The sequence below is a fragment of the Acinonyx jubatus genome, chromosome A2 (genome assembly GCF_027475565.1).
Source record: "Acinonyx jubatus isolate Ajub_Pintada_27869175 chromosome A2, VMU_Ajub_asm_v1.0, whole genome shotgun sequence".
Classification (NCBI taxonomy): domain Eukaryota; kingdom Metazoa; phylum Chordata; class Mammalia; order Carnivora; family Felidae; genus Acinonyx; species Acinonyx jubatus.
Window position 1 is genome coordinate 37,474,222 of NC_069383.1, and position 24,512 is coordinate 37,498,733.

The following is a 24,512-nucleotide window of genomic DNA, read 5'->3' on the forward strand; positions in this document are numbered from 1 at the left end:
GGCGATAACTACTTGTAATCGTTTTTTCCAGGATTCTGACCTACTTGGGAGTACAAGAAGGTGGCAACAGCAAACTCCAGTTCTGGATTCCGAGGCAGTTTTCCTCTGCACCAGAACTGAGAGATGGGACTCACGCTTGCCACAGCTACAGCGACTCTACAGGCCAGACAATACGGTTTCAACAAGAAGCTACATCACATGTCCCAGGAGTTGTTGAGAATGTCGGGGAGGAAGAGCCCTGGTTTGGGAAGAACACCTTCACGGATCTGGGGTCTTCTCTAGTGTACAGGTTACCCCACCCCTGAAGCCTCTTATTACTGTTTCCTGCACTAAACCCAAAGAAATCAGTAACTAGAATCCCAATGAGGCGCTAAGTACTATTCTACAGTGATATACCCAATGACAGACATTGCTACATTCTTTCATCTATCTTCATGCTTCCAAATATACAAGTGAGTTTTGTCTCCCTCCCCCTATCTAGGTTGGTTATTTTGAACTTTGTACCTCAAACCCATAAATGTTTCTTCTACTAGAAAAGAAGCACTTTTAGTGTGAAAAGATCTTTATTTTAAAATGTAAGACTATAGCAGATAAAATGTGTTACTGCCCTCAGAGGTCAAGGTTGGCAGCTTTTCTGGCATATGCTGAACTCCTCGTGAACTCCCACTAGCTTTGGTCTCAAAGACCAAATGGCCTTTCAGAGTAGCTCTAAGGTCTCATGCTTCGTCAACCCCAGTGACAGAACTAAAATGATTAGATCCCATTTAATAATTAAAATATAGCAGAATTCTAAAAGAATTAGCTCCCAAAACTGTATCCAAAACTCACCTGTCTAGTATATTAAGTACTTTGTATATTTACAACATTATAATCAATATTTTTGGACAACTACAGTATAAGAAATTTAAACTTGGGTGATAGGTTTCCTCATTATGAAATCAAGTACAGTAACATATTTTTGCTCTTCATAAATAGAAATGACCAAACATTACAAATACTTTATTTATGTTTACTGATTATATTTACAGAGAATATTCAATAACCAGAACTCACCATTTGCAATATTGTACATTAAATTATAACCCCTGCTACAAAAGCCATCTATGTTAACCCAAAGATAAAAACTATCTCTAGTTTAAATACATTAGAAATTACAAAAAAAAAAAAAAAATTAGAAAGTGATCTTCAAGTGCCAAAAATCTAGAAGAATTCTCCAACATCTGCTCTCTTATCTCGACATTTGCTTCGAGCTTTTGTTCGAGCTTTGAAGGCTGCAGAATTATACAGATGCTGAAATGAAGGAAAGGAAAATACAAGTGAATCACTAAAGCTTAAAGTATTCTTGTATTTTAACATTTTAAAATCATAACATTTTAAAATCATAAAAATGTTGTCAAATGTGTGTGTAATAGCTACGTGCCTTCATTCATTACTGGAAACAATTACAAATGATAGAATAACTTTAGAAGGTTATTTGGCAGTACATATCAAAGAGTCATAATCCAGCCCTGTATTCCCATGTAAAGATTTCATCCAAGAAGGGATTCAAAAGAGAAATGTATGTAAAGATATTAATATTAAAATACCTAATCATCAATTATGTGGCTATAAAAATAACTATAGTCTATAAAAATATAGTTAAGCACTTCCCACCCACTAGTATGGCTATAAAACAAAAAAAGCCAGAATAAAAAGTGTTGATAAGGATACAGAAATTGGAACTCTCATACACTACTGGTGGGAATGCAAAATGGTTCAGTCATTGTAGAAAACAGTTTGGCAGTTCCTTACAAAGTTAAACACAAAACTACCCTATGACCCAGCAACTCCACTCCTAGGTATATACCTAAAAGAACTGAGAACAGGTGCTCTAACAAAAACGTGTACACAAATGTTCACAGTAGCACTATTCACAATGGCCAAAAAGCAGAAACAAGCTAAAAGTTTATCAACTGATAAATGGATAATCACGTGCTGTATCCACACAATGGAGTGTTATTCAGCCACAAAAAGTACTAAAACACTGGGACATGCTAGAATATGGATGAACATTGGTAACATGATGCTGAATGAAAAAAGTCACACAAAAGGTCATGTTTTAGGAATCTATTTACATGAAATATCCAGAATAGGTAAATGCATGGAGACAGAAAGCATATCAGTGGTTGCCAGCAGCTTGGGGGGGTGGGGAGGGATGAGAAGGGAATGTTTAATGGATATAAGTTTCCTTTTGCAGTGATGAAAATATTCTGAAACTAAACAGAGATGACAGCTGCACAACACTGTTGAGTATACTAAATGCCCTAAATTGTACACTTCATTTTTTTAATGTTTATTTATTTTGAGAGTGAGAGAGAAAGAGAGAGAGAATGCACACATGAATAGGGAAGGGGCAGAGGGAGAGACAGAATCCCAAGCAGGCTCCACACGGTCAGCACAGAGCCCGATGCGGGGCTCAAATTCATGAAAAGCGTGAGATCGTGACCTGAGCTGAAATCAAGTTAGACACTTAACCAACTGAGCCACCCAGGCGCCCCAGTGAATTCTACTTTAAAATAGTTTATTTTAGGTTATGTGAATTTCACCTCAATAAAAACATAAAAATATAATTAAGGATTTTGGAAATGTTAAGTGAAATTACATTAATTAGTATTTAATGTTACAAACTCTCTGAGCACCTGTTTTCTCAGCTTGCAAAATGAATCTGGTACTTACTAAGTAGGGTTAGTTATCTGATACAAAAGATACTGTGTACTTATTCATAACTATAAAAAGTTAACAGAATAAAAGAAAACAAGAAAGGAAAATAATTTCTGTGCTAATAGGATTATAGATAAAAATCATTCATTGTAACTCCTGATACTCTAAATAAAGTGTCTACAATTTTAATACAGCTATTCTGTGTCTGAAACATCATAAAGCACTACAAGCCCATAGACTCCGCTAAATACCTATCACCTGGTAAAATCAAAGCCTCGGTCTACTTTTCTTTGATGCATTGAGTTCTGATGAAAACAAAAACAAAACCTACCCTTTCAAAACGTGAAATCTTCATGGTTTTAAGTGTTGCAGCATCAAGCATCACTGGGGGTCCAAGTTCAAATACATTACGAAGGAATTCATTTGACTTCGGTAAAACAGAAAGGTAAATAAAATCAGGCTCATTATCAAATATCAGCTCTTTTTTACTACATAAAGTGAAATCTGATTAATAGAAGTTATGTGGAGCTTATAAATAAGTATTTGGGTCACTTATTTTCCTCTTTATGAGACTAAGTTGTTTCCAATGCCTCGAATCCAAGAAAGTTACATAAGCAAAAGTCGTCTACAAAACTTACAGATGTTCCACCAAAAAGTTGCCTACTTATCAATTCTACTTTAAAAAAAATAAATGCAGCTCTGTACCATGCTGAAAGCATCTCCATATCCAACTAACTTCAAAAGCCCATTAAGTGAACTACATTCCAAAATGCTAATTTAAAAACAAACATACAGAAAAGAGGTCACTCACACTCACCTGCAAATGGTACTGCATTCCTGAACCAAGAACTTCCTTAAAGGTGTCATAGGTATGTTTTTTGACCCAGCAATCAATATACATACGTTCAGGACCAAATTTAACAGTTTCTGTTGGAAAATCCCGTTCCTAGCCAACAGAAGAACCAAAAATTTTAAGAGGAATTAAGATGGCTTCACAAGATCCTACAGAAACACAATTTCTAAACAGACACATTTACAAGTAAACAATATGGTTTAAACTGATAACTCCGATACCTCCACCCCTGAGATGTGAACAGACTAGCAAGTATTATCCTAATATAAGGGTACAGAACTTGTCTATTTATAGTAGACTTAAAGGCACAACCAAGTTCGGATAAATACTATTGGCAAAACCATACTGTTGTGAATGTCTTTAAATTTCAATAACACTCAACAAACTTGAAGAAAAAAATCAGGTATCTATATTGGTCTACAAATACAGGGTGAGGTGGGGAGAGAGGAGCAAGATGCTGCAAGACAAGTCAGAAGACAAGATGCCCCACACACCAGGAGTGAAACTGAGAAGAAGCGGGGGTCAACGGAAGGAAGGGAAGATAAATGGAACTGACATAACAGACCAACCAAAAAGTAGAGTACCAGCAACAAGAGGGCTCCAAGGGTCTCAGAGCAGACTTACTAAAAAAATGAGAGGTTAACAAATGGAGTTTAAGACTTCAGAGATGGAACGATTTTTCCAGAAGACAATTTCTAAAGTACAATCATGAGTGGGAAACTAGTGAATCAAGGAAATAAAGGAAATGGAAGTAAAGACCATTGAAACAAATACAGGAAAGGGCCCTCCAAATGTAGGGAGGAGTCACCCAGAACAGGGGCAGAACTTGGGATGAAAAAAAACTGGCTGCTCCATTCTTTAATGAATCATGATTATGAAAGAGTAACTAGGAAGAGAGCAGCTGATCACCACAGGGACAGAACAAAGGAGATGGAACTTGACCACTCCAATCAGCTCCCCGACATCTACCTAGCCCCCTTCCTTCTCAGCAGACACATTATATAATGTGATAGAAAAGAACATGAAATCTAGACTTACATGGGTGTGCCACTCACTGGCTTGTCATTTTAGCAACTAATTTAACCCCTTTGGGTCTGTTCCCTTGCCTGTAAAGTGGAGCCTTCAATACCTATACCACAGAGTTATGAGAAGTGTAAGATAAAGCATGTCTGTGAAGCACAAACTGCCTGGTCTGTCACAACTGAAAAAACACCCAACAGGGTTCTACTATTTCAGCCTTTCTCATTTGAGAAACACTGAGACACCAGGAAAGAGCTCTGTCTAAACTCATCTGCATCATAACCTATTCCTCTCCTAAATCTCTCCGATTCAAGGCAAATCATACTCCTTACATCACACTCTCAATCTATCATCATACCCTCAAACTAAAATTATAAACTTGTATTTTAAAATGCTCACTTCTCCACTGGTTCCTTCTCCCATAAAGGGAGCATCTAAAACACCCAGCATCTAAAACAAGACAAAACAACAAAACCCTCCCACGATCCAGTGATCAACCTTTCCCCTTCCAGTTACAGCCATGTTTTTGAAAACAACAGTCAAATGGGGCGCCTGGGTGGCTCAGTTGGTTAAGCGGCCGACTTCGGCTCCGGTCATGATCTTGCGGTCCGTGAGTTCGAGCCCCACGTCAGGCTCTGTGCTGACAGCTCAGAGCCTGGAGCCTGTTTCAGATTCTGTGTCTCCCTCTCTCTGACCCTCCCCATTCATGCTCTGTCTCTCTCTGTCTCAAAAATAAATAAACGTTAAAAAAAAAAAATTAAAAAAAAAAAAAAAGAACAGTCAAAACACAACATCTCCACTGCTTCACTTTCCAATCCCCTTCAGTCACGCTTTCCTGACATCACTCTACTGAAGCTGCTCTTATAAAGGTCACCCACCAATGACCGAATTGACAAATCCAATGGACACTTCCTTCACTCTCTCTCACTTGACCTATCTGCAGCATGTGGCCCTGTTGATGGCACAGTACAATGGGTTCAAATTCCAGCTGTGCTACTTACTGTTCTTTCTGCCTTTGGTCTCCATTTTTCCTTAAAAAAATAACTGTGTTGCTTAAGTGTTATAATGGAACAGAAATAAGAAAACTTTGTATCAAGGCACCTAACGTATTAAATGCTTGCTGATTAAGACATTCATGAGCTTAAAGAAAGATTTCCAGATGAAAAGAAAGGATGGGCAGCAACAAGCACACCTAAAATGGAGAACTCTCCTCTACGGCAGTTTAATCAGCTTCATTTAAAAGATCCATCAAGGAAGCAGGGTCCTTCAGAGAAAGCTGGGTTCCAGTGAAAGTTAAGAAACAAGAACACTTAGCAAGGCTGTGAGGACAGACCTTTCTTCAGCAGGTACACTGAAGTAGAGCTGGAGAAGAGGGAACCCAGGCAAAGGGCAGGGGAGGAAGGGAAATCCTGAGGTGGAGAGGGGAGGGTGGAAAAGGCCTAAGGGGAGAGCACTGCAGGGAAGAATTATGAAGCAAAGAAAGGGCTTTCACTTGTAGGAGGTGCTGGGCAGGGGTGGGGGGCACATGAGAGGCCTGTTAAGGCTGGTGTGCACTGCAATCTGGCTTGTGTCTTAGGACAATCAGTGCTGCGTGCTGTGGCTGCTCAGGCCGAGGGGCTTGTCAACAGGGTCTGCTCAAATCCTGCTGAGCCTTACAATCTTTGATCCAGAAAGGATGCATCAAGACAGAAAATCTGACATCAGGTCTAATCCAGAAAACATAGAACACACCATTATCTTATCTTTGGCGGTGACATTATCCAAATAGAGGAGTAGTTTGTAGTTATTCAAGAAAATGCCTTGCTTAATTTTAATTTGGTGACACCACCGCACTAAAATTGTAAGATCAAAAGGATCAATTTTTAACATAGATGTCTGCTCGAGCTTGGAGGCTTTTATTTTTCAGATTCTAAAAACCAGAGTAAATATAAAATATTACTATAATGTAATTAGAGTTAGCATTAACTGAAATGCATAGATCCCTGAAGATCTCTATACTAATTTATACCCTAAGTTTTACTTGGATTAAAATGAACAAAATTCTTAAGCAGGCTACGCATGAGAATCACTGGAATATTTCAAAACTGGACCTGAATGGGATCTTAGCATCTTTATTTTTTTTAATTACCATTCTAAATTTTCATATACACGCCAGGTTGAAGACTCTGGTGACACACTTATTCTTAAATGAGCTGCCCTATTGGATAGTAAGAACCTGAGATATTTATCCTTTATGTGAAAGAAATATTTCTTACCTGGTCAAACCAAAAAAAAAAGGAATAAAAGAAAATGTTAATGACTCTGGTATTCTCCACAGTAAAACTGCCCTTAACCTGCAGTTCCTCTTAACTGTGCCTTCTATTCGAATCCCTGAAGGTTTCTAAATCAATTTATTTGCCAGGTAGATTCAAACAGGTTAGAAGACTGTAGAAGGTACTCAAGTATCGGATGATTTTAAAACATTACTTAAATGCTGGGTTTTGTTATTTTAGCACCTAGGCTTCCTAGGGAGAATACAAAGGTCTTTGCTTAAAAGTACTGACGGGTAGGCAATAATTCACTATTCACAGAGAACACTGTACTAAATATGTATGTGCTAAGCACCACTGTTTAAATGATGACAAGTACAACAAAGGGAAATACACTGTGTATTTTTTAAACTGAGAAAAAAGTACCTTTATGCATCAAAATGAAATTTGCCTTTGTTTACAAAAAACATATATACGTTGTTAAAAATACCCTCCAGGCTTAAAATGAGGAAACTATTTTGATCAAACATGAAGTTCAACCAACAAAATGACCCAACTGCCAAGTTTAGCCTAAAACGATCTCATTCAAAATGAGTAGGCATTGTAGCATTGAGAGACCTACCTCCACTGCCCTCAGGATGTCTCTGAACACGGACCGCTGCTTTCTCTTGTCCACTTTGGCACGGTGCTTGTTTCCATCTGTAGCCAAAGCCCTAAGCATCTGAGTCAAAGACTCCATGTCTTCATAAAAAAAGTCCTGGTCAGGAAAAACAATTTTAGTTTGTTATTGGGTTCCTTTCCCCCGCCGCCACCACCCCAACCTTTCCTAGCGCTAACAAAGAACAGTCCACTTTGGAAATCACCCAGCAGTGGTAAAAGGAGCACCACACATCTCGGAGCTCTTCAGAGATCTTGGCACACAGGCACACGTTCACACATTTATAGCATCATGCGAAAATTTTAATCCAGAAATGGTGACTACAAAATGATACACTACCACTAACCAATTAACATTCCCCTCCCAACTATATCCAGATACAGTCAACAAATACTTATTGTGTTCCTACCGTATTCAAGACATTCCTGGGATTTCAAAGTTCAGTGGAAGTCAGATACCACAAATATCAACACAGCTTCTATCCTTTGGCTCTTCAGTCCCCAAAGCACACAATCCCAGAATTCCAAATATTCTTATTCCCAAAGTACAAGCGATCAGTAACGCTTAAAACACCTAATTTCTTATTTACTCTTCATTTTTCAAATAAGCAAGCATTTAACTCAGGTGTACACTTCATGTACTTAAGTTACTCAAGCTAAGATATTTTAATCCCTTCTGAAGAAAAGCCACAAAATGTATTACTATTTGCTACTGTCCTGATTTGACTGTGAGTTTCCTTGTTATAGTTTAACAATGGCTATACTTTTAAGAAGTATCTTTGAGTGTTTTTATTCCCTATGTACATTTTATAAACACATTAAAAAATGATTCAAAGTTATTTAGCTGACCAAAATTAGAGCAGACACTTAGAGAAGCCAGAAAGTAAACAATCTCCAGTTCCACTTATTAATGGTGGTTTAATATTTTTTGCATTAGCTATAATAATCATTTAACTTGTTCTATTAAAATAAGTAGATCTTATTCTGGATATTCTTCAAATTGTATATATAATTGTTTAAGCTTAAAAAGCACAAATGCAATTTCTTTTAAAGTCTAAAATTAAAAAGATTATTAAACTGGTAGAAATTTTATTATTTAAAATTTATTATTACTGGTAGAAAATTACAACTGATACCCCAACTTTTAAGTACATATTTTCTTATTGTCAATATTTTAGAGATTGTGTATTATTAACTATTTCAACAAGTTTTCTTCAAATGTTCCAAATCAACCTCCTATGTCTGAGTAACTGGAACAATACCTTAAGATTTGCATCTAGAAAATCTACTACCAAAGCTGATGAGGTTTTATTAAAACAGATCAAAGTCATGTTTATCTCTATGTATATAAATTCCAATGAATGTGATGCTTTCATAAAGTTTTACTTGTAGAAACAAGTACATTTCAGACACTGGAAGTTTCCTACTCATTTCACTGGCTACTCATTCTGTTATAGTATTCTCAAAGAAAAATGTATGGAAAATCTTACAATACATATAGGAAAATAAATGAAATTAAGAAAACTCTAGATATTAACTTAACTTGTTTTAAGAACTGAGAACCACTACTAGTCTGACCCACCGGGGACATTCGGCTATGTCCAGGGACATTTTTGGTCGTCATACCTGAGGAAGGAGCAGTTGCTACGGGCATCTAATGAGTAGAGGCCAGAGATGTTGCTAAACATCCTAAAATGCACAGGACCGCACCCACACCCTCTCCCCAACAGAAAATTACACAGCCCAACCTACCAACCATACAGACGTTAAGAAATCCCACTGTAATTGATCTCTGCAACCGATAAAACTCAATCTAGTTACGGTATCAATCACTGAGTTCAATATAGTACTAACTTGGAAAAAACAAATGTTAAATATTGTAGGGAAATGTCTCCGAAACATTTGGGCATTAAAAAGAAAGAAAATATAGAACAAAAACAGTCCATAAATAGCATCCGAAAGCCAACTTATTGGGGCTTAGGATAACTATATAGTAAACTATATATCCAGGGACAAATGAAAATTGGGACTCTTGGGGTACAAATAAACACTTTAACTCCTATCAAATATAAAAAGAAAATAGCAGAATCATGATCACACAAGGGTGTGTGTCTGTTTCTCTCCTGAAGCACTTCCTTTGTCAGGTTAAGCAGGGTATAAAAATGGGAGAATCAAGGAAGGTCTATGCTGTATTTTGGTATGTCTTCCAGGGTCAGCATGTTATCTGGCTCCCAAGAACTGTAACTCTGCCTAGTGAACAGTCTTGGTGTTATTGTAAGTTATTCTAGAGAGCTCCTAAAAGGCCACTACTAGACCACTGCTAGAGAGGGGAAGTAATACTCAGTTTAATCAAGAGTTAACAGTAATAGCTACCACTTATACTGTACCTATCGTGTTCTCAACAACCTTATGAGGTAATTACTATTTTATTCTGCATTTTAAAGATACTGATACTGAGGCATAGAAGTTGCCCAAATTATCCAACTAGTAAGGGTAGAAAAGAGATTTGAACCTGGGAGTGTGGCTCCAGAGCACACACCTACCTATGTGGTTACAGAGCAAATATGCACAATAAACTAGAGAGAGAGCTCTCACAATTTCTAATTCCCCATGGAAACTTACATTAGCAAAGGCTCTGAATATTTCCATGCCATGCATTTGCTACTAAAACCACAATTTAAATCAGCCTATGTATTCATCAACACTTGGTTTAATTTTTTGAACGCCCTACATCTACTCCTACCCAATACCACAAACTCACTTTCAAAAAGCTTACTTAACAAAAATAGCAAACAAAACACTAGGTTCTATTCTGTAACTCAGTTCATTTTTGTCCTTAGATAGGGACTTATCCAAACATGTTTAATCTGACCTGAGTTCTAGCTCTATCTCCTACAATTTATCAAACCCGGAGAACAAAGAAGATATGTGAGTAATAATAAATGTATGTTTACACAATTATTTTAAAAAATCCAACATGAATAATTTAAATTGTAACATTACTTTACTTTTAAGATACACTTCAAAGGAAAAAGCAAAGAAATTACCATTTATAGCCAGTAGAGTAAAAGAAAATTAAAAAACTGGGACATCTGGCTTCTATGCCTTGAGGTTAAGGAGCCATTAAGTAGCTCAATAAAATTAAATTGATTGCTAAGCTTGAGTCCAATTTCTCCTAAGTACATTCGTTCGCTGACAGCATTAATAGCTTCTTTCCATTCTACCTGCTAGCTTTCAAAAAAAAAAAGGCGGGGGGAGGTTAGAGGAAGCCTAACAAAGACACTTCCTAGATAGAAGTTTTAAGAGCCTAAAACATTGTTTTGGCTTTTTTTCCAGTTTATTTTTATTTATTTTTTTAGAGACAGAGAGAAAGAAAGCAAGTGGAGGAGAGGCAGAGAGAGAAAGAATCTAAAGGAGGCTCCGCAATGTCCGTGCAGAGCCCGATGCAGGGCTCAAACACACAAACCATGAGTGCAAGATCCGAACTGAAGTCAAGGTTAGATGCTTAACCAATTGAGCTACCCAGGCACTCCAAGCCTAAACATTATTTTTAAACATAGGACTAGAATGAAATGTGAAGAACAAAGGCGACAGAGATATTATTAATCCTATTTGGAATTATTCACTATTAAATAACACATTTAATTCCAGAAAAGGTTTCATTCCAGAAGTATAGTTGTTGTCTTTACATTAAAGAGCACCTAGTAAGTAACCAAAGGTTCACAACAGGGGATACAAACTAGGGTGCCAAACATCCCAGTTAGCCAGAGATGAGAGGTTTCCTGGAACACAGGGCTGTTAACGCTAACCTTAGAACAGTATCAGGCAATCCAGTAAAGCTGGTCACCTATCACAAAATACCTTTGAGAGCCAAATTGAGTAACAACATGACAAGCAGACAGCGGATGGGGAACTACAAAGCACATGTCCCAGTCTAAAGGTCCATGCTTGTTTCCAGCTTTGGCTTAGAGAAGTTAAACAACAATGATTAAATTTATCTGATCCCAAACCTATGTTGACTTAGTATTTCATCCACTTGTCTGACATTTATGATAAGGCATCCATGCCTGAATCACCTGAATGTGTCCTGTGCCTGAGAAATCCAAGCAGTTCCAAACAGATTGTAGTCAACAACTTTCTCCATGGTAAAAGTGCCCCTAAACTTGAGTTCTATAGACAGCAAGGGTAAGTGCAATAACGCTCAAATGTTGCTCTACCAACCCCTACTGGTTTATGCTCTTAAAACTTTTATCATCACTGCCAAGAAGCAGGGAAATCAATCACTTGGTTTTCAAGCTGGCTATACTCCGAAGTTATCATCTAACTCTTAATTATGAAGATAATGATAGAATCACAGTCCTTGTGATATAATCTTTTTTTCTCTATTCATCAAATACTTACACTCTCCATCCCTCTGGCCAATTCAAACATAAGTGCCAAAGATTCACCAGCAGCTATTCTCATGTTTACATCATCAGAAGACAGGAGGCTTGGAAGTTTATGGAAATGCCTAAAAAACAGTTAGTCATTACTATGTGAACACAGCCAATCATGTCAATGTAGGTTTTCATAAAATATGAAACAAAGAATACATACATCTCAAGCTTTTTCTTCACTTCACTGATCGGGCATATGGTCAATAATAATGTCCATGCAAGAAGCGAGCTGATGTGAAGCACTGTATTAGGGGTGCTGCAAATAACATTAGTGTCTTTCTCTTTGAGGTAGGACTTGGTGAAGACATTTTCCAAACATTCCAGAGTTGAATACAGCTCCTAATGCATAAAAACATTAAATAAGGTAACCATCTTAAATTTGAAACAAGCGAATAACTGGGTCAAAGGTTTTCTACTTACAGTAATGTCATCTGTAGCAATAAAACAGCAAACACCAAAGCAAGTTGCACACTAAAAAAAAAGTAAATATAGACATTAATGTTTGTAATTTTCTTACTATTTCTGTATCTTCCTGCTTTTATAATTCAATGTGAAAATGTTCTTAACTACATGACTATAATGTTCCCAAGCAGAGTATAAAAAGAGAGAATATAGAATCAAGAGTTAAGGGAAGTGGATTTCAGCTCAAACTATGCTACCAAACTGAGAGTATGGTTAAGTTCTTCTCTTTCTCTCAGTTCTTCCATTAATCCAGCAGATAGTTTTCAAACTTCCAACTCCAACTCAAAGAAAGAGATGAAGTTTGCACATTGGAGATTAAGAAGTCTACTCTACTAAAAACGTTTAAAACACATTAAGTTTGTTACAAGGCTTTTAAAACCATTTATGTTCATTTGTTTTTACGTAGACTCTACTATGAAAACTTCCAAAAGAAATCATTTTTCCAGAAATAAGCACAGTAGGAGCAGAAATCTCCTCCAGTTTAATAACTCTCCTTGAACTTCCGCTTAAAGAAGGATCTCATTAATCCAGATCCCATTGTTTTCCAAGTATATTGAAAAGCGGTCAGGAATCCTGTAACTGCCTTTTGTTAGGGGGGAAAAAGGAACGATATAGGACTACAAAGGTAAAGTTACTTAATAAAATGGACGTGGAAGACAAAACATATGCAACCATGTGCTTGTAGCATAAATGGGAGCCATTAATTTTCAGAACACTGCTCTAACAGATCATATGAAAACAATTTATGACTTGTGACATTTTATTATTGTCCACTTCCCTTTTCTCCACGTTTTCATTAAAATTCTCATGTTGTTCCAAGTGCCACTAAAGCATTAAGTCTTTAAAGTCACCATTCGCACACCCAGGTTTCAGTTAGTTTGGATCTGGTAGCATAAGGACACTTGTGGCATTAATCTGCTTTGTGTCACTATTTTATTTTCATTATTTCACCCTGGTAAAAATTGGACATTGCTAAAGTTAAAAAGTAATCTAGGTATTATTCTCAGTAACAAAAACTTTCAATCTGTAATCCCTTGTCCTGAGCAAGCAGCACACGCCAAGCCCAATCTCTCCTTTCGCTGCCTCAAGAGAAAAAAGGTATATTAACAATTAGAACTGCCTACATCCCTCTGCTAATGTAAGAATTGTCAAGGAATTTTTTAATTCACGGCAAGCATCGAGCATATTTTTTAAAAAAATGACAACAAACTCACGCATGATGAAAATTAAGACATCGCTACAAGTACCCACCTAACAGGGTTTTCTGTCAAACATTTCAAAAACACCTCTCCAGTCCTGCATGATTTAGAAGTTGCATGAAACTACCCAAAAAGGGGGCAAAGAATGTCAACAGCATAAGCCGATATAGCCATTTTGGGATCACTAAATGCTAGAGAGCAGAGATTCCTAGGAAGTCACCAAAATTCTATTTCTTTGTCTCTAGGGGAAACAGCCTCACTATACCCGGCTTCCATACAGCTGGTAGACCAAGGAACTGGCCGCTAAAGGGATATGCTCTGGCCTGAGCATATATCCTCTTTTTCCCCTTCCAGCTACCATAGCTGCCATATGGAGGACCTAAAGGTAGGGCAGAGCCACAGGGTGGATAACCAGGGTCTCTGACTACTTACTTACACAGTGACAGGAGCAAGAAATAAACTTTTATTAAGCCACCAAGATCTCAGGGTTTATCTGATATAAAGATCAATGTCAATTACTTTAAGTAATATTAAAGAGAAAGCTTGAAAACTCACTCTTAAAAGTATTAAAAACTTGAACTGGTTCTCTTGTTAGGAAAACAGCTTAAGATTCAAATCTACTAAGATTAAATTCTTATGATGCATTAAGATTCTTAAGATCCGTTAAGATCCAAATCTACTTTCTAAACTCAGAAAGATGTTTGTGATAATCACTTAAGCATACCAAAAACAAACAAACAAAAAAACAATTTAAAGTCAACTGTTATAAGTGATAAATTTCAAACAATTAGAGAACGAAAGTTTTTCAAACCCGAAAATTAGATGAGGATCTCACAAGTTACAGATTCCTACATCAACCCAAATCCACCCATGGAAATAGAGCATTCAGCTTTTCACAAGGACTTGTCGGCCACACCAAGCCAATTTTTTTTTAACACCTATTACATTTCTTAAGAGTAAAATATAACCACCCAATAAACACTGTTAGATCACTTCTTTAAGTTCCAACCAAAATAATTTTTTTAATGTTTTATTATTTAATGTTTTATTCTGGAGAGAGAGCACAAGCAAGAGCAAGGGAAGGATAGAGAGAGAGGGGAACAGAAGAATCGAAGCAGGCTCTGCACTGACAGCAGCCAGCCCGACGTGGGGCTCAAACCCAAGTCGAGGTCAGACACTCAACAAACTAAGCCATGCAGGCACCACTCAAAATTACTCTTCAATCATCCTAAGTAACTCAATATAGTATTCCCTATTAGTGTATGACCTTCAATTTCAAAGGTGTAGAAATCTATCTGGGCTATTCTATGGCATCAAAGAAAATTTAAGAAAACAATTGTTATGCTAAGTCTGTTCACTCAAACTAAAAGACAAATGAAAATAAAATGTTAATTACAAACCTGCTAGTTTAAAAAGTCTAACTTTCCTAGATCATTCATCAGAGTAACTGGCTGTCACGCCTAGATAAATTTATAAACTAAAAAATCACATACTTACAGTTTGCCTAGCCTGGATACTAGCTGTTCCATCACAAATTATTTTCTTTAGGATTGGTCCAAGAGTTTTCAAAACTTCTTCACTTTCGATCCCAGGGCCCAACTGAATACACAGAACAGATGCTAGTGCTGCAGCCGCACGCTGCTCATCACTCTTACCTACAGAAAAAACAACGGTGCAACCGTGAAAAAAATTACTTTGAAAAGACTAACTTATTAAGATAGCCATTTCCCAAATCTGTACAATTCCAAAATATCATCTACCATTTACAAAACCCATAGTACGTTCCAAGTTTTGACCTAAGCAGCACCCTAGTGAGCTCAAACTCTGGGAACAGACCTCACTCAAATCCTAGATCCACCACTTACTAGCCAAATGACTTATTCTCAAAACATACTTCATCGGCAGTAAAATGGAGATCAATACCTATCTTAAGCATGTGCTATAACAAAACATGTTCTGTTTTACAAAATAACGTGTTTCAGCTGATTTGACCTTCCAAACCTTTCATGTACTCACAGAACTGTGCTCAGGTAGCCTCTGCATTAATCTCTGAAGCATTTCAGATGTACACAGCCCGTGAGAAAGCCTTAACCTTCAGGGTCCCCCCCGCCCCATCCCAATTTTTTGAAAATAAACAAGGGATTAAAACCATACAAAAACTACAGACACCAAAGGGTTTGGGCAGATTTTACATGCAAATTACTACCTGACAAACAAAAAAATTATAAAATAAGCAGACTGGAATGGAATTTTTAGAAGTCATCTAATCCAACTATCATTATAAGAAAACAGTTTCAATGTAAACACTTCTATAAAAGTCTTTGTAACATCTCAGAAAAGTGGGCTCTGCTATCAACTATACCACTAAGAAGTTATATAACCTTAGACCTATCTCCCATTTCCTAGGCCTTTTATTCTGTACAATGAGAGAGGTGGAATGGATGAAAGGTTTCCAAATACCCATTCATTGACAAAGCTTTCACGTAAGGTAAAATGAGAAAAACAAAGACATAAAGCTAATAAAGCTCACTCAATTTAAAAGAGCATGTGGGCTTCCCACATTCTGGTGCTAAAAATATTTTGTTAACAAAGAGATAATGATGGAGAGTCATTACCCTCACAATGTCCTCACTTGGCAAAATAATTAAGCTGGCAGCCCCAAGTCTTTTTAATTTTGGTGGTTCCTAAAGCTGAAGTCTGGTGATACTAGATTTAATCTTTAATGTCTTTCTTCATTCTTAAAAGTTCTAGGATTACAACAATATGAATTCCAGAATCTCTACTACAAAGTTCTGGAATTCAAATATCCCAAGGAATATCCTGAAAATGATGTCATCTGCAGGTATGACTGATGTTTTAAGTGCATGCAAGGGAAAACGAGCTACGTGATTATAATACTTTTTTAATTTCAGAAAGATGAAGTGGGATGGTTTTTTTAATAATGGCTTTTGTTGACATCTGACACAAGCTTTCAAGGCTTTCTTCTTTGAGAATGGCAATCACTTCTTGCAATACAAAAATAGGATGACAATCCACCACAATCCTAGTGTTAAGCTGCCTATTACATAAATAAAAACAAAGTTTCTAACAAGTCTCATTTTGAATTTGAATAAGCATAGTGTGTATTCCTTGACACCTAAAGTTAAAAGAGTGAGCCAGTTTTCTATTTCCATTAACGAAGGTTACTGCCAAGAGGTGGCAAATTCCTTTTTAGTTCTGTGACTCTGACTCAAAAATAAGGACAGTACCTTTTTTCAGGCAGCGTTCAATGCTGTCAGTCAAAGTCATTCTTCTTTCCAGAATAAATTCATAAAGCATTTTTGAAGCCAGTGCATTTTTAATACCTTCAAGAGCTGCCTGCCTGGTCTTCGCACTATTTAAAACAAAATCAAAGATCCAGCTGGAGTGTACCATAGGTCAATGACTTACAAAAACTCCACTAGTCCCCTCTACATTTCTATTGACAGATTTGTAAATCATTTTCTTATGTAATTGTCATCAAGCTCTAACCATTTTTCAATAATTTAATTTTCATATACAATTCATCTGATTACACAAAGATTTTAAGCTGCTTTATATAACGTTTTTCTGCTTATTCATCTAATAACCACAAGTTTAAATGACCATATAATATTTTATAGTTTCAATGTGCAAGACATGTTCTCTTGTAGTACATATTTAAGTAAAGTCACACTTTTTTTTTCTTTTAACACTTTTATTACAAAAGTCTAGAGTTCATGTTTGCATCTCCAGGGCTTTTTAATTCTGTGTGTTGTAAGTCAGCTTTAGAACTACCATGAAATAAGAAAATTTAGCTTTGCTATTTTTCATGTAGGCAACAAAATTAGTGGACAAGAGGCTTAAAGCCGGGTTTAGCTGTTCTTTCAAGCTGAAAATTAACTGTTAATCCAATGAATCCATTTCAATTATAATCAAATACAGTTATGTGCTATTATGCTAGTATAATGACTAATCCAAGTCCATCTAAAGTCTACTGGTATGTTCGTATCCACATTAGAAGTCCAAAGGAACAAAAAACATTAAAACATCCAAAGTAAACAAATCAAGATCAGAGAAGTTCAGAGAAGTGCATACAATACACATGGTGGCTGGCCAGAATCCCTGACATAGAATGAACAGAGTTTCCAGTAGTTCCTACCTCTTATCCAGGGTCAGGTCAATGAATCCCTTCAATTTGTACTCTAAGTCTTCTTGAGTTCCTTCCTCATCAAGGACTTCTGGTCCTATGAAATAATATAAACTAACCATTGTAATTTAAGTTAAAAAAAAAAAAAAAAAAAAGCAGATGGGGAACAGTGATAGTATGCTTTAGCTATAAGAATTCTTCCACCTAAAACATCCTTTATCTAAAGTTTCAAATTTAAATTTAAAACTCATACCATCTTCAGCAAAGCTGGAAGGATCGCTGTAACCACTGCAATGGCTCATTGTTTCAATCGATGCATCCTCATCACTAAAAGGTTGAACATTTCGATGCTGGCCACCTATTAGGTAAGAGGGTCAAAGGAGATGATTGTGTTGCCATATACACAAATATTTAAGTTGGGAATTTTAAAATTTACTTAGGAAAAATCCATTAATAAAAACCCAACCTTACTTAGGTGAAGAGATGATTATACTACAAAAAACATACTAAAATATTCCTAAAATAAGTCAATTCACCTGTTTTTCAGACCACCAACTGTTTACAATCTACATCAATTTCAGAAATGTCAAAAACTGGTATTATGGACGAAAAAACTATTTCCAAACATGACATTAAATCATGAAGACGATGAAAATAGATCCAGAAAGAGTATGAGATCATAGATCATAAGAATAAGAAAAGTGTATTTTTCAAGAATGACTGAGCTTAGTGAACAAATATGACAGTAAACAAACATGGTAAATGGATTAATTTTTAGGTTACCTGCCACATGAGGAAGAATTAAGACATTAAGGGATGGTAGTTTTAAAGAAAACGAGTTAAGAGGGGAAAACAGAAGTAAAATAGAAATTTTGATATTTAATATAAAAGCCTGTTATAATAGTTCACCTCTAAATAAAGGTTAACATATCCAACACTTTAAAAACATCAGGGCTGTTACTAGAAAAATCTTTTTTAAAACTAGGATCTCTCCTCAAATTAACTTAAAAAAAAATAAATCCATAGTTAAGTGGGTTTTTTTGGGCAGGAATTTGATATTAATAAAAGTACTGCCCAATCATGAATTACACTGAGCAGTGAATCAAACTACATCCCAAATTCTGCCCCCAAAATGACTCTAAGTCACCTGATTTCTTTGAGCCCAAGTTCCCTTATCAGTAAAATCAAAGACTGAACCAAACATCACCAGGTGCGTATGTTCACGAAATGTACCACCTTAAGAAAAGTTTTTGTTGTTGTCTAAATCCTCTCTGACTAAAACTGCTAACTAAATTTAGGGTTTTTTCTAGAGGTTTTTTTTTAACCAGAACAGAGATTTGCCTGATTTTTAAATCAATATAAGGTGGCAAGCGGCCTTCAAATTTGCTTGCTATCCCAAAGAAATAAACTTTGCCAATCAAAGTAGGAAAGCATAAAGAATAAGCAGTGAAGCCAAGATACCACAACATATTAATCAGAGTCCTTACGGCAGGAATAAACAAACACATAAACAAGGATCTATGACATCATTCTCTATTTCTGGATCTATCTTCATTGTCTTCATGATGTGAAGTCATGGCTATGGTTGAGAGTCATCTGAATAATACTAACATTTATTCAACAATTCGTATTTTTTTCCTTTTCATATTCAGTCTATTTCTAAACTGCCAAGAAACATATTCCTATACAACATTTACCCCACTTTCTCTAAGTTTCAATCAGTTTCCAAGACTCCAGGGAAAGAGAAGTTAAACAAAGAAAAACCAAGAAAAAGAACCGTGTATGAATGCCTGATATCTAGATCAAACTCACCCACCTTGTGTTCCCAAGTGATTTTAATTAAGTAGCACTCTAGACACATATAGTCCTTATTTCTTAGGGGGCTTACTTACAAGGTTTTGTTCTTTCACCAAAAAAAAATGCTCTCTTCAAATTAAGTGATATAACAGGTATGCATACTTGTCAATTTTATCAGCTTCCTAGAACTTTGCAAGAACTTAGAAAGAATTTAAATGGACAACCAATTAAAGTGATAGAAAAGTTGGTTATCTTTTAGTTGTACATGTTAAAATCTCATCTGAATCCCATCTCTTCTAGGTGTCATTTAAAAATACCAATAAGTAAGTGGCTTATAAATTAGTACAAGTTTGCGACAACTTTCTATCTCTTCTATTCGATTATTATTTATTCACTTGAGTAATACATTCACATGGTATCAAATTAAGGTTTTAAAAAAGTAAATCCCACCTGCATACTCCATTTATCAGAGGTGAGCACAGTTAACAAGTTCTAGAGTAAATTTCCAAAGACACTCAAAGCCTGTACAGTTTTATAAACTAATCAAAGAATTCTTTTCCACTTAAACATGCTAAAATTCAGTGTTTAAATATACTTTTTTTTTTTTTTTTTTTTACTGAAAATAATCAGGCTGATTAAAGATCAGGAAAGAGCCTAGAGGTAAAATTTGAAAGGCAATCCCCCACTGCCACTTGAGGTTATTCTGTTAGTACCAGGAAGAAAGGAAGCTTAGACAGGAAGTTTCACAGGGAATAAAAGGTTTGTTTACGATTCAAGGAAGCCATTAGTAACATCGTTACAAATTTTAAATGACTTTGCCTTGCAGCTCTGCACCATTTATTCCATCAACAAAAGGCAAGTTTAAAGGAGAATAAAATAAGGGCCTTCCAGACAGAATTCAGATTTACTTCAGAGGAGGAAAAGGTTAACAACAGAAGAGTACAGAGGTATCCTCAACTGACACAGAGCAATCATATGCCACACCAAACTAATTTTGTACTTTACATCTTGATCAAAAATGAATTTCACGAATATCGAAGGGATACAATCAAAATAAAGAGCGATATGAAGAAAAAAATTGCACTTATAACAATCCATTCTTATTGTCAATTATTAAATGTTTAATACACGAACACGAGTTTTCGTGCTGCTATAAATCCTATATGAAAGCGCTTTAAATGCTAGTTTCCAATCATCCTTCTTGTTAACAAGAAAATCGGGCTATTCACTAATGAACAAAGGCATATCATTCTGTGGGTCGGATTTGCAACTCTGTTGACAAATACATAAAGGCTGGTAGTTCCGATGGGATAATGTCTGAGAATATTCCAGTATTTAACTTCAAAATCTCCATCAAAAAATTGACTTCACCCAGTTTAACTTAATACTCGACTTGAGTTCAGTGGTGTCTCGTAGGACTTTCCGCTTTGAAGTCCTTTATTCTTACCCCTATAGTTAGTAGCACAGAATCATTAATTCATTGAAGCATCTACCCATTCAGGAAAAGCTTCAACTTTGCTGTGAGAACACAAAAACCTAAACTTTTGGCCAACTGCAATCAGAGCTCCTCGCCACCCCGCCTATTCCGGCCTCAGAGCACAGAACCTATAGAACGCAGCACAAAGGAGAACGCGACTTCTGCCCCGGGGAGGAGGTCGCCTGGACCGTCTGGCCACAAGAGGAGGAGGGGGCTCGGGATTTCTGCAGGTGCCAGTCAGGGGTAGGAATAGAGCCTAGGCTGGGACAGTGGCCCCAAGCCTCCTACGCCTGCGCCCAGCCAGATGGGACACGCGGGATGCCCAGAAAGGCAGCGGAACGGGATGCCACACGTGCGCCTCTGCGTCACGTCGGCCCCACAGCTCAGGGTCCAGGCCTCGTGACGCAAGAACCCGGCCAAACCCGCCGGACTTTTAGCATTCCCGAGAACTCCATGTTGGAGTCGGGGGGTCAAAGACGACCACTGACAGCCCAGACGCAAATCCTAACTCGGCCCCACCCTCCGTCAGGGCGAGCTCTGAAGAGCAAGCACCAGCTTCTGAAAACCGTGCCTCTCCCGCCCAGCAACCCTTCACCCCGGACTCCGACCCACTCTCAGACCCTAGGACCTATTCGCCCCCTCCCCGCCCCCATGGCCGGTGCCTGAGTTCGGCTCGAAAGCCAGATCCAAATCGCGCGAGGTACTGTCGCCAGGGCACGGTGGGAATTGTAGTTCGCCAGCCAACTAAAGCGCCCAGCCAACACAAATGTCTAAAGGGAAGGAACTACAAATCCCAGGCTGCCCGAGGTTAAGAGACTCGCTAGTCCGGCCGGCAACTGGGATGCCGGCGGCGGGGATACCCCCTTACCTGCTGTCGCCGCCGTCGATGCAGCTGCCCCTGAGCCGCTGCCACCACTGCCACCGCGGTGGGGAGTATTCCGCTTCTTATTCTTCGGCATCGTGGGACGCCCGGTGCCGCCTAAACTCAGGGCTTAGCAAAGATCAGCCGATGGAGCTGCACTTTTTACTCGTGCGTCTGTGCGGAGGGCGGCTAAGAGGCGAGTCTTCAGCTAACAACAGAGGCGAGAAGTGGCGGGGGTAAGAGTGGGCGGTGGCAGCAGCAGAAATCCCGGTGAAGAGCTGTGATCGGAAACGATACATGTTTCTCTCTAGCGCGGGAGCTAAGGCGGGGCGGGCTGGGCCACGACGACTTAAGTAGCAAGACCGCCGCCTGTCGTCACTATATGTGGGCAGGACTCGAACACCCAGTAACCAATCCGTATAGATCTCCCGACCAGAGTCCTACCTCCGGCGGCTGACGGATCCTGACTACCAATCCCATGTCGCAAGTCTTCCGGCAGCGCCCAGAGAGTGACTCTTAGCTACCGCATTTAATTCTGGGAAATGTAGTAGGCCTTTGGGGCCGGGGAGGGGTTCGCCTTCTGTCTCCTCCCAACGGGCTTGCCTCCCAACTCATGACCCCTCCCCTGCTTCCCAGCAGCCCCGCCTTGGAAGAGACTGAGTTGATCGTGGGTGATGAGCAATGTAGCGAGTATGCATGATGACGACGGCCAGCTTCCAACTGGGAGCTACGCAATCAGCTTAGCTCATCTTTCTCCAGAGGCTGGAGTTCTTCTGTTTAACCTTTACCCTGCTTCTCTGCAGTCTCGCTCGGGCACAGCCATACCCCTGCTCGAGAACACCCCCAAGGTTTTAGTTGTTGGATTCGTTTAGCGATCACCAATATCTATCATTGAGCTGTGGTTCAGGGCTGTGTGCACCTCCAAAAAAGGTGTGTTTTAATTTACTTAGTCGTGTAGTTTGTGTATTTCTCCTATTACAGACTAGAAAGATCTGGCGATTCAGTGTCGCAGGAGTCGTATTTCTACACAAGAATGTGTCGTTTAACAATTATACCTGCCAGGTCAGTCTGGTTTCTGAGAATGTAACAGCTGGTAAAACAAACATAAACTATAAATACCAATATTGCAGTGTTTTTTATTTTCCAAGGTGCTCCTAGATATGTCTTCCTTGTTACATTTGTTATTTATTTAGGACCTGTTATTGTCATGCTTATGACAGACCGAACTCACTGACTCACCTCAATATAGGTGACTCATCCCCCACTGCACCTCTCCTGAGCTCCTCTTATTTTCAACTGCCTGTAGCACATTTCCACCAGAATGTTCCACCTGCACCTCAATCCAGTATCACTAAAACAAGAACTGTTTCCCTCTTCCTGTCTGCCCTTTGTGTGTTCACAGTACTACTATCCTCCCATATGTCCAAATTAAAAAACTCAACTTCATACATGGTTCCCCTCTCTCATTTAATGCCCTCCCAAAACAATGGGCTTTACCATAAAACTCAAATTCATGACCCATTCTCCAGTCACACGTGGCCTCAGTTCATACCTGGACACTTAAAGATCTTCCAGTTGTTTCACCAAGGTTTTGTGCATGATGATGCTGCCAGATTTATTTATGTATCCCTGTCTTACTAATTCACTAATTTAACAATTGTTCAAAAACATTCCTTGGTTCCATTACTAATATGTTAAATGCCAACCCTCTTAGCCTGGCCTGGACTCCCTTTCCAGCTCCATCTCTCACTGCTGCCCCATACACATCCTGTTCTTCAGCCACACTGCTCTTGCTGGTCATTTCCAGGACACAACTCTGCTCTCCTATCTCCATTTTCTCTTTCACATTGTTCCATGTTCTTGTAACGTCCTTCCTCCCACCTTCACCTTACAAAATTTTATCCATCTTTCAAGGTGTAGCTCAAATCCCCCACCTCCTTCACGAAGCTTCTAACCAGAATTGTTTCTTCCTCCTCACAACTCTCAGTGCTCTTTGTAATGCTCTGTTGCCACTAATTATATCACCACAGGCCACACAGCTTTTTCTAAGATGCTTTTCAAGGGGCAAGAATTCAAGGTAGCTTTCATTTTGCTTAACCCTGAAGCAGCAAGTAAACTACACAGACCTTGTAAACCAGATAAGGACGCAGGTTGGTGGACATAGCTCACACTAATTTCCCTTCCGATGACTACACATCTGAAGTCTGGTGGCCTGGGTGCACATTGAGTGAGATGACCCTAGGTTGGAGAAGCACAGAACTCCGTAACTTTTATAAACCCAGACTCTCCATCATCTGGAAACAACTAATACTACACATAAGGCAATAATCTTGCTACAATGTGAGCCCATTACCCAGGCTTGATGTCCAGGTTCCAGACCTTGAACTTGTACTTTGCCTGCATGTGAGGCATCTTCCTTTTATCTGCATCCATATTCATGTCCACTTACAGGCTTTTCTTGGGCAGGCCCAGCCACATCATACACACACTTGTTTTACGTTTAGTGGTGAACACATCTGTCATCTAATAAAATTGCCAGGTCTCCAAGAACAAGAACCTTGTTTTCATTATTCCTACTCCTCATCGCATATAAAGAAGTGCTATCTTTGTAATTACAGTCAGTGTCTGTTAAATGAATGGTTAAGAAATAATC

The 24,512-nt window shown here is 38.2% G+C and overlaps 1 protein-coding gene across 2 annotated transcripts; it reads right to left on the reverse strand.

Moving 5' to 3' along the window:
- Positions 1–995: 995 nt before the first annotated feature.
- IFRD1 (interferon related developmental regulator 1) lies at positions 996–22,006 on the reverse strand. 2 transcript variants are annotated; one of them, XM_027075303.2, is made up of 12 exons: positions 21,866–22,006; positions 17,977–18,081; positions 17,736–17,820; positions 16,825–16,949; positions 15,074–15,231; positions 12,336–12,386; positions 12,076–12,254; positions 11,881–11,989; positions 7,445–7,579; positions 3,518–3,646; positions 3,032–3,127; positions 996–1,290 (listed from the first exon to the last, which is right to left on the reverse strand). In XM_027075303.2, the coding sequence occupies exons 1-12, from the start codon at positions 21,954–21,956 to the stop codon at positions 1,201–1,203; spliced, it is 1,353 nt and encodes a 450-aa protein (XP_026931104.1). In that variant the 5' UTR covers positions 21,957–22,006; the 3' UTR covers positions 996–1,200. The 2 variants fall into 2 exon arrangements, with proteins under 2 accessions (XP_026931104.1, XP_026931105.1); XM_027075304.2 differs by lacking the exon at positions 21,866–22,006 and adding an exon at positions 20,968–21,840.
- Between the last annotated feature and the right edge of the window lie 2,506 nt (positions 22,007–24,512).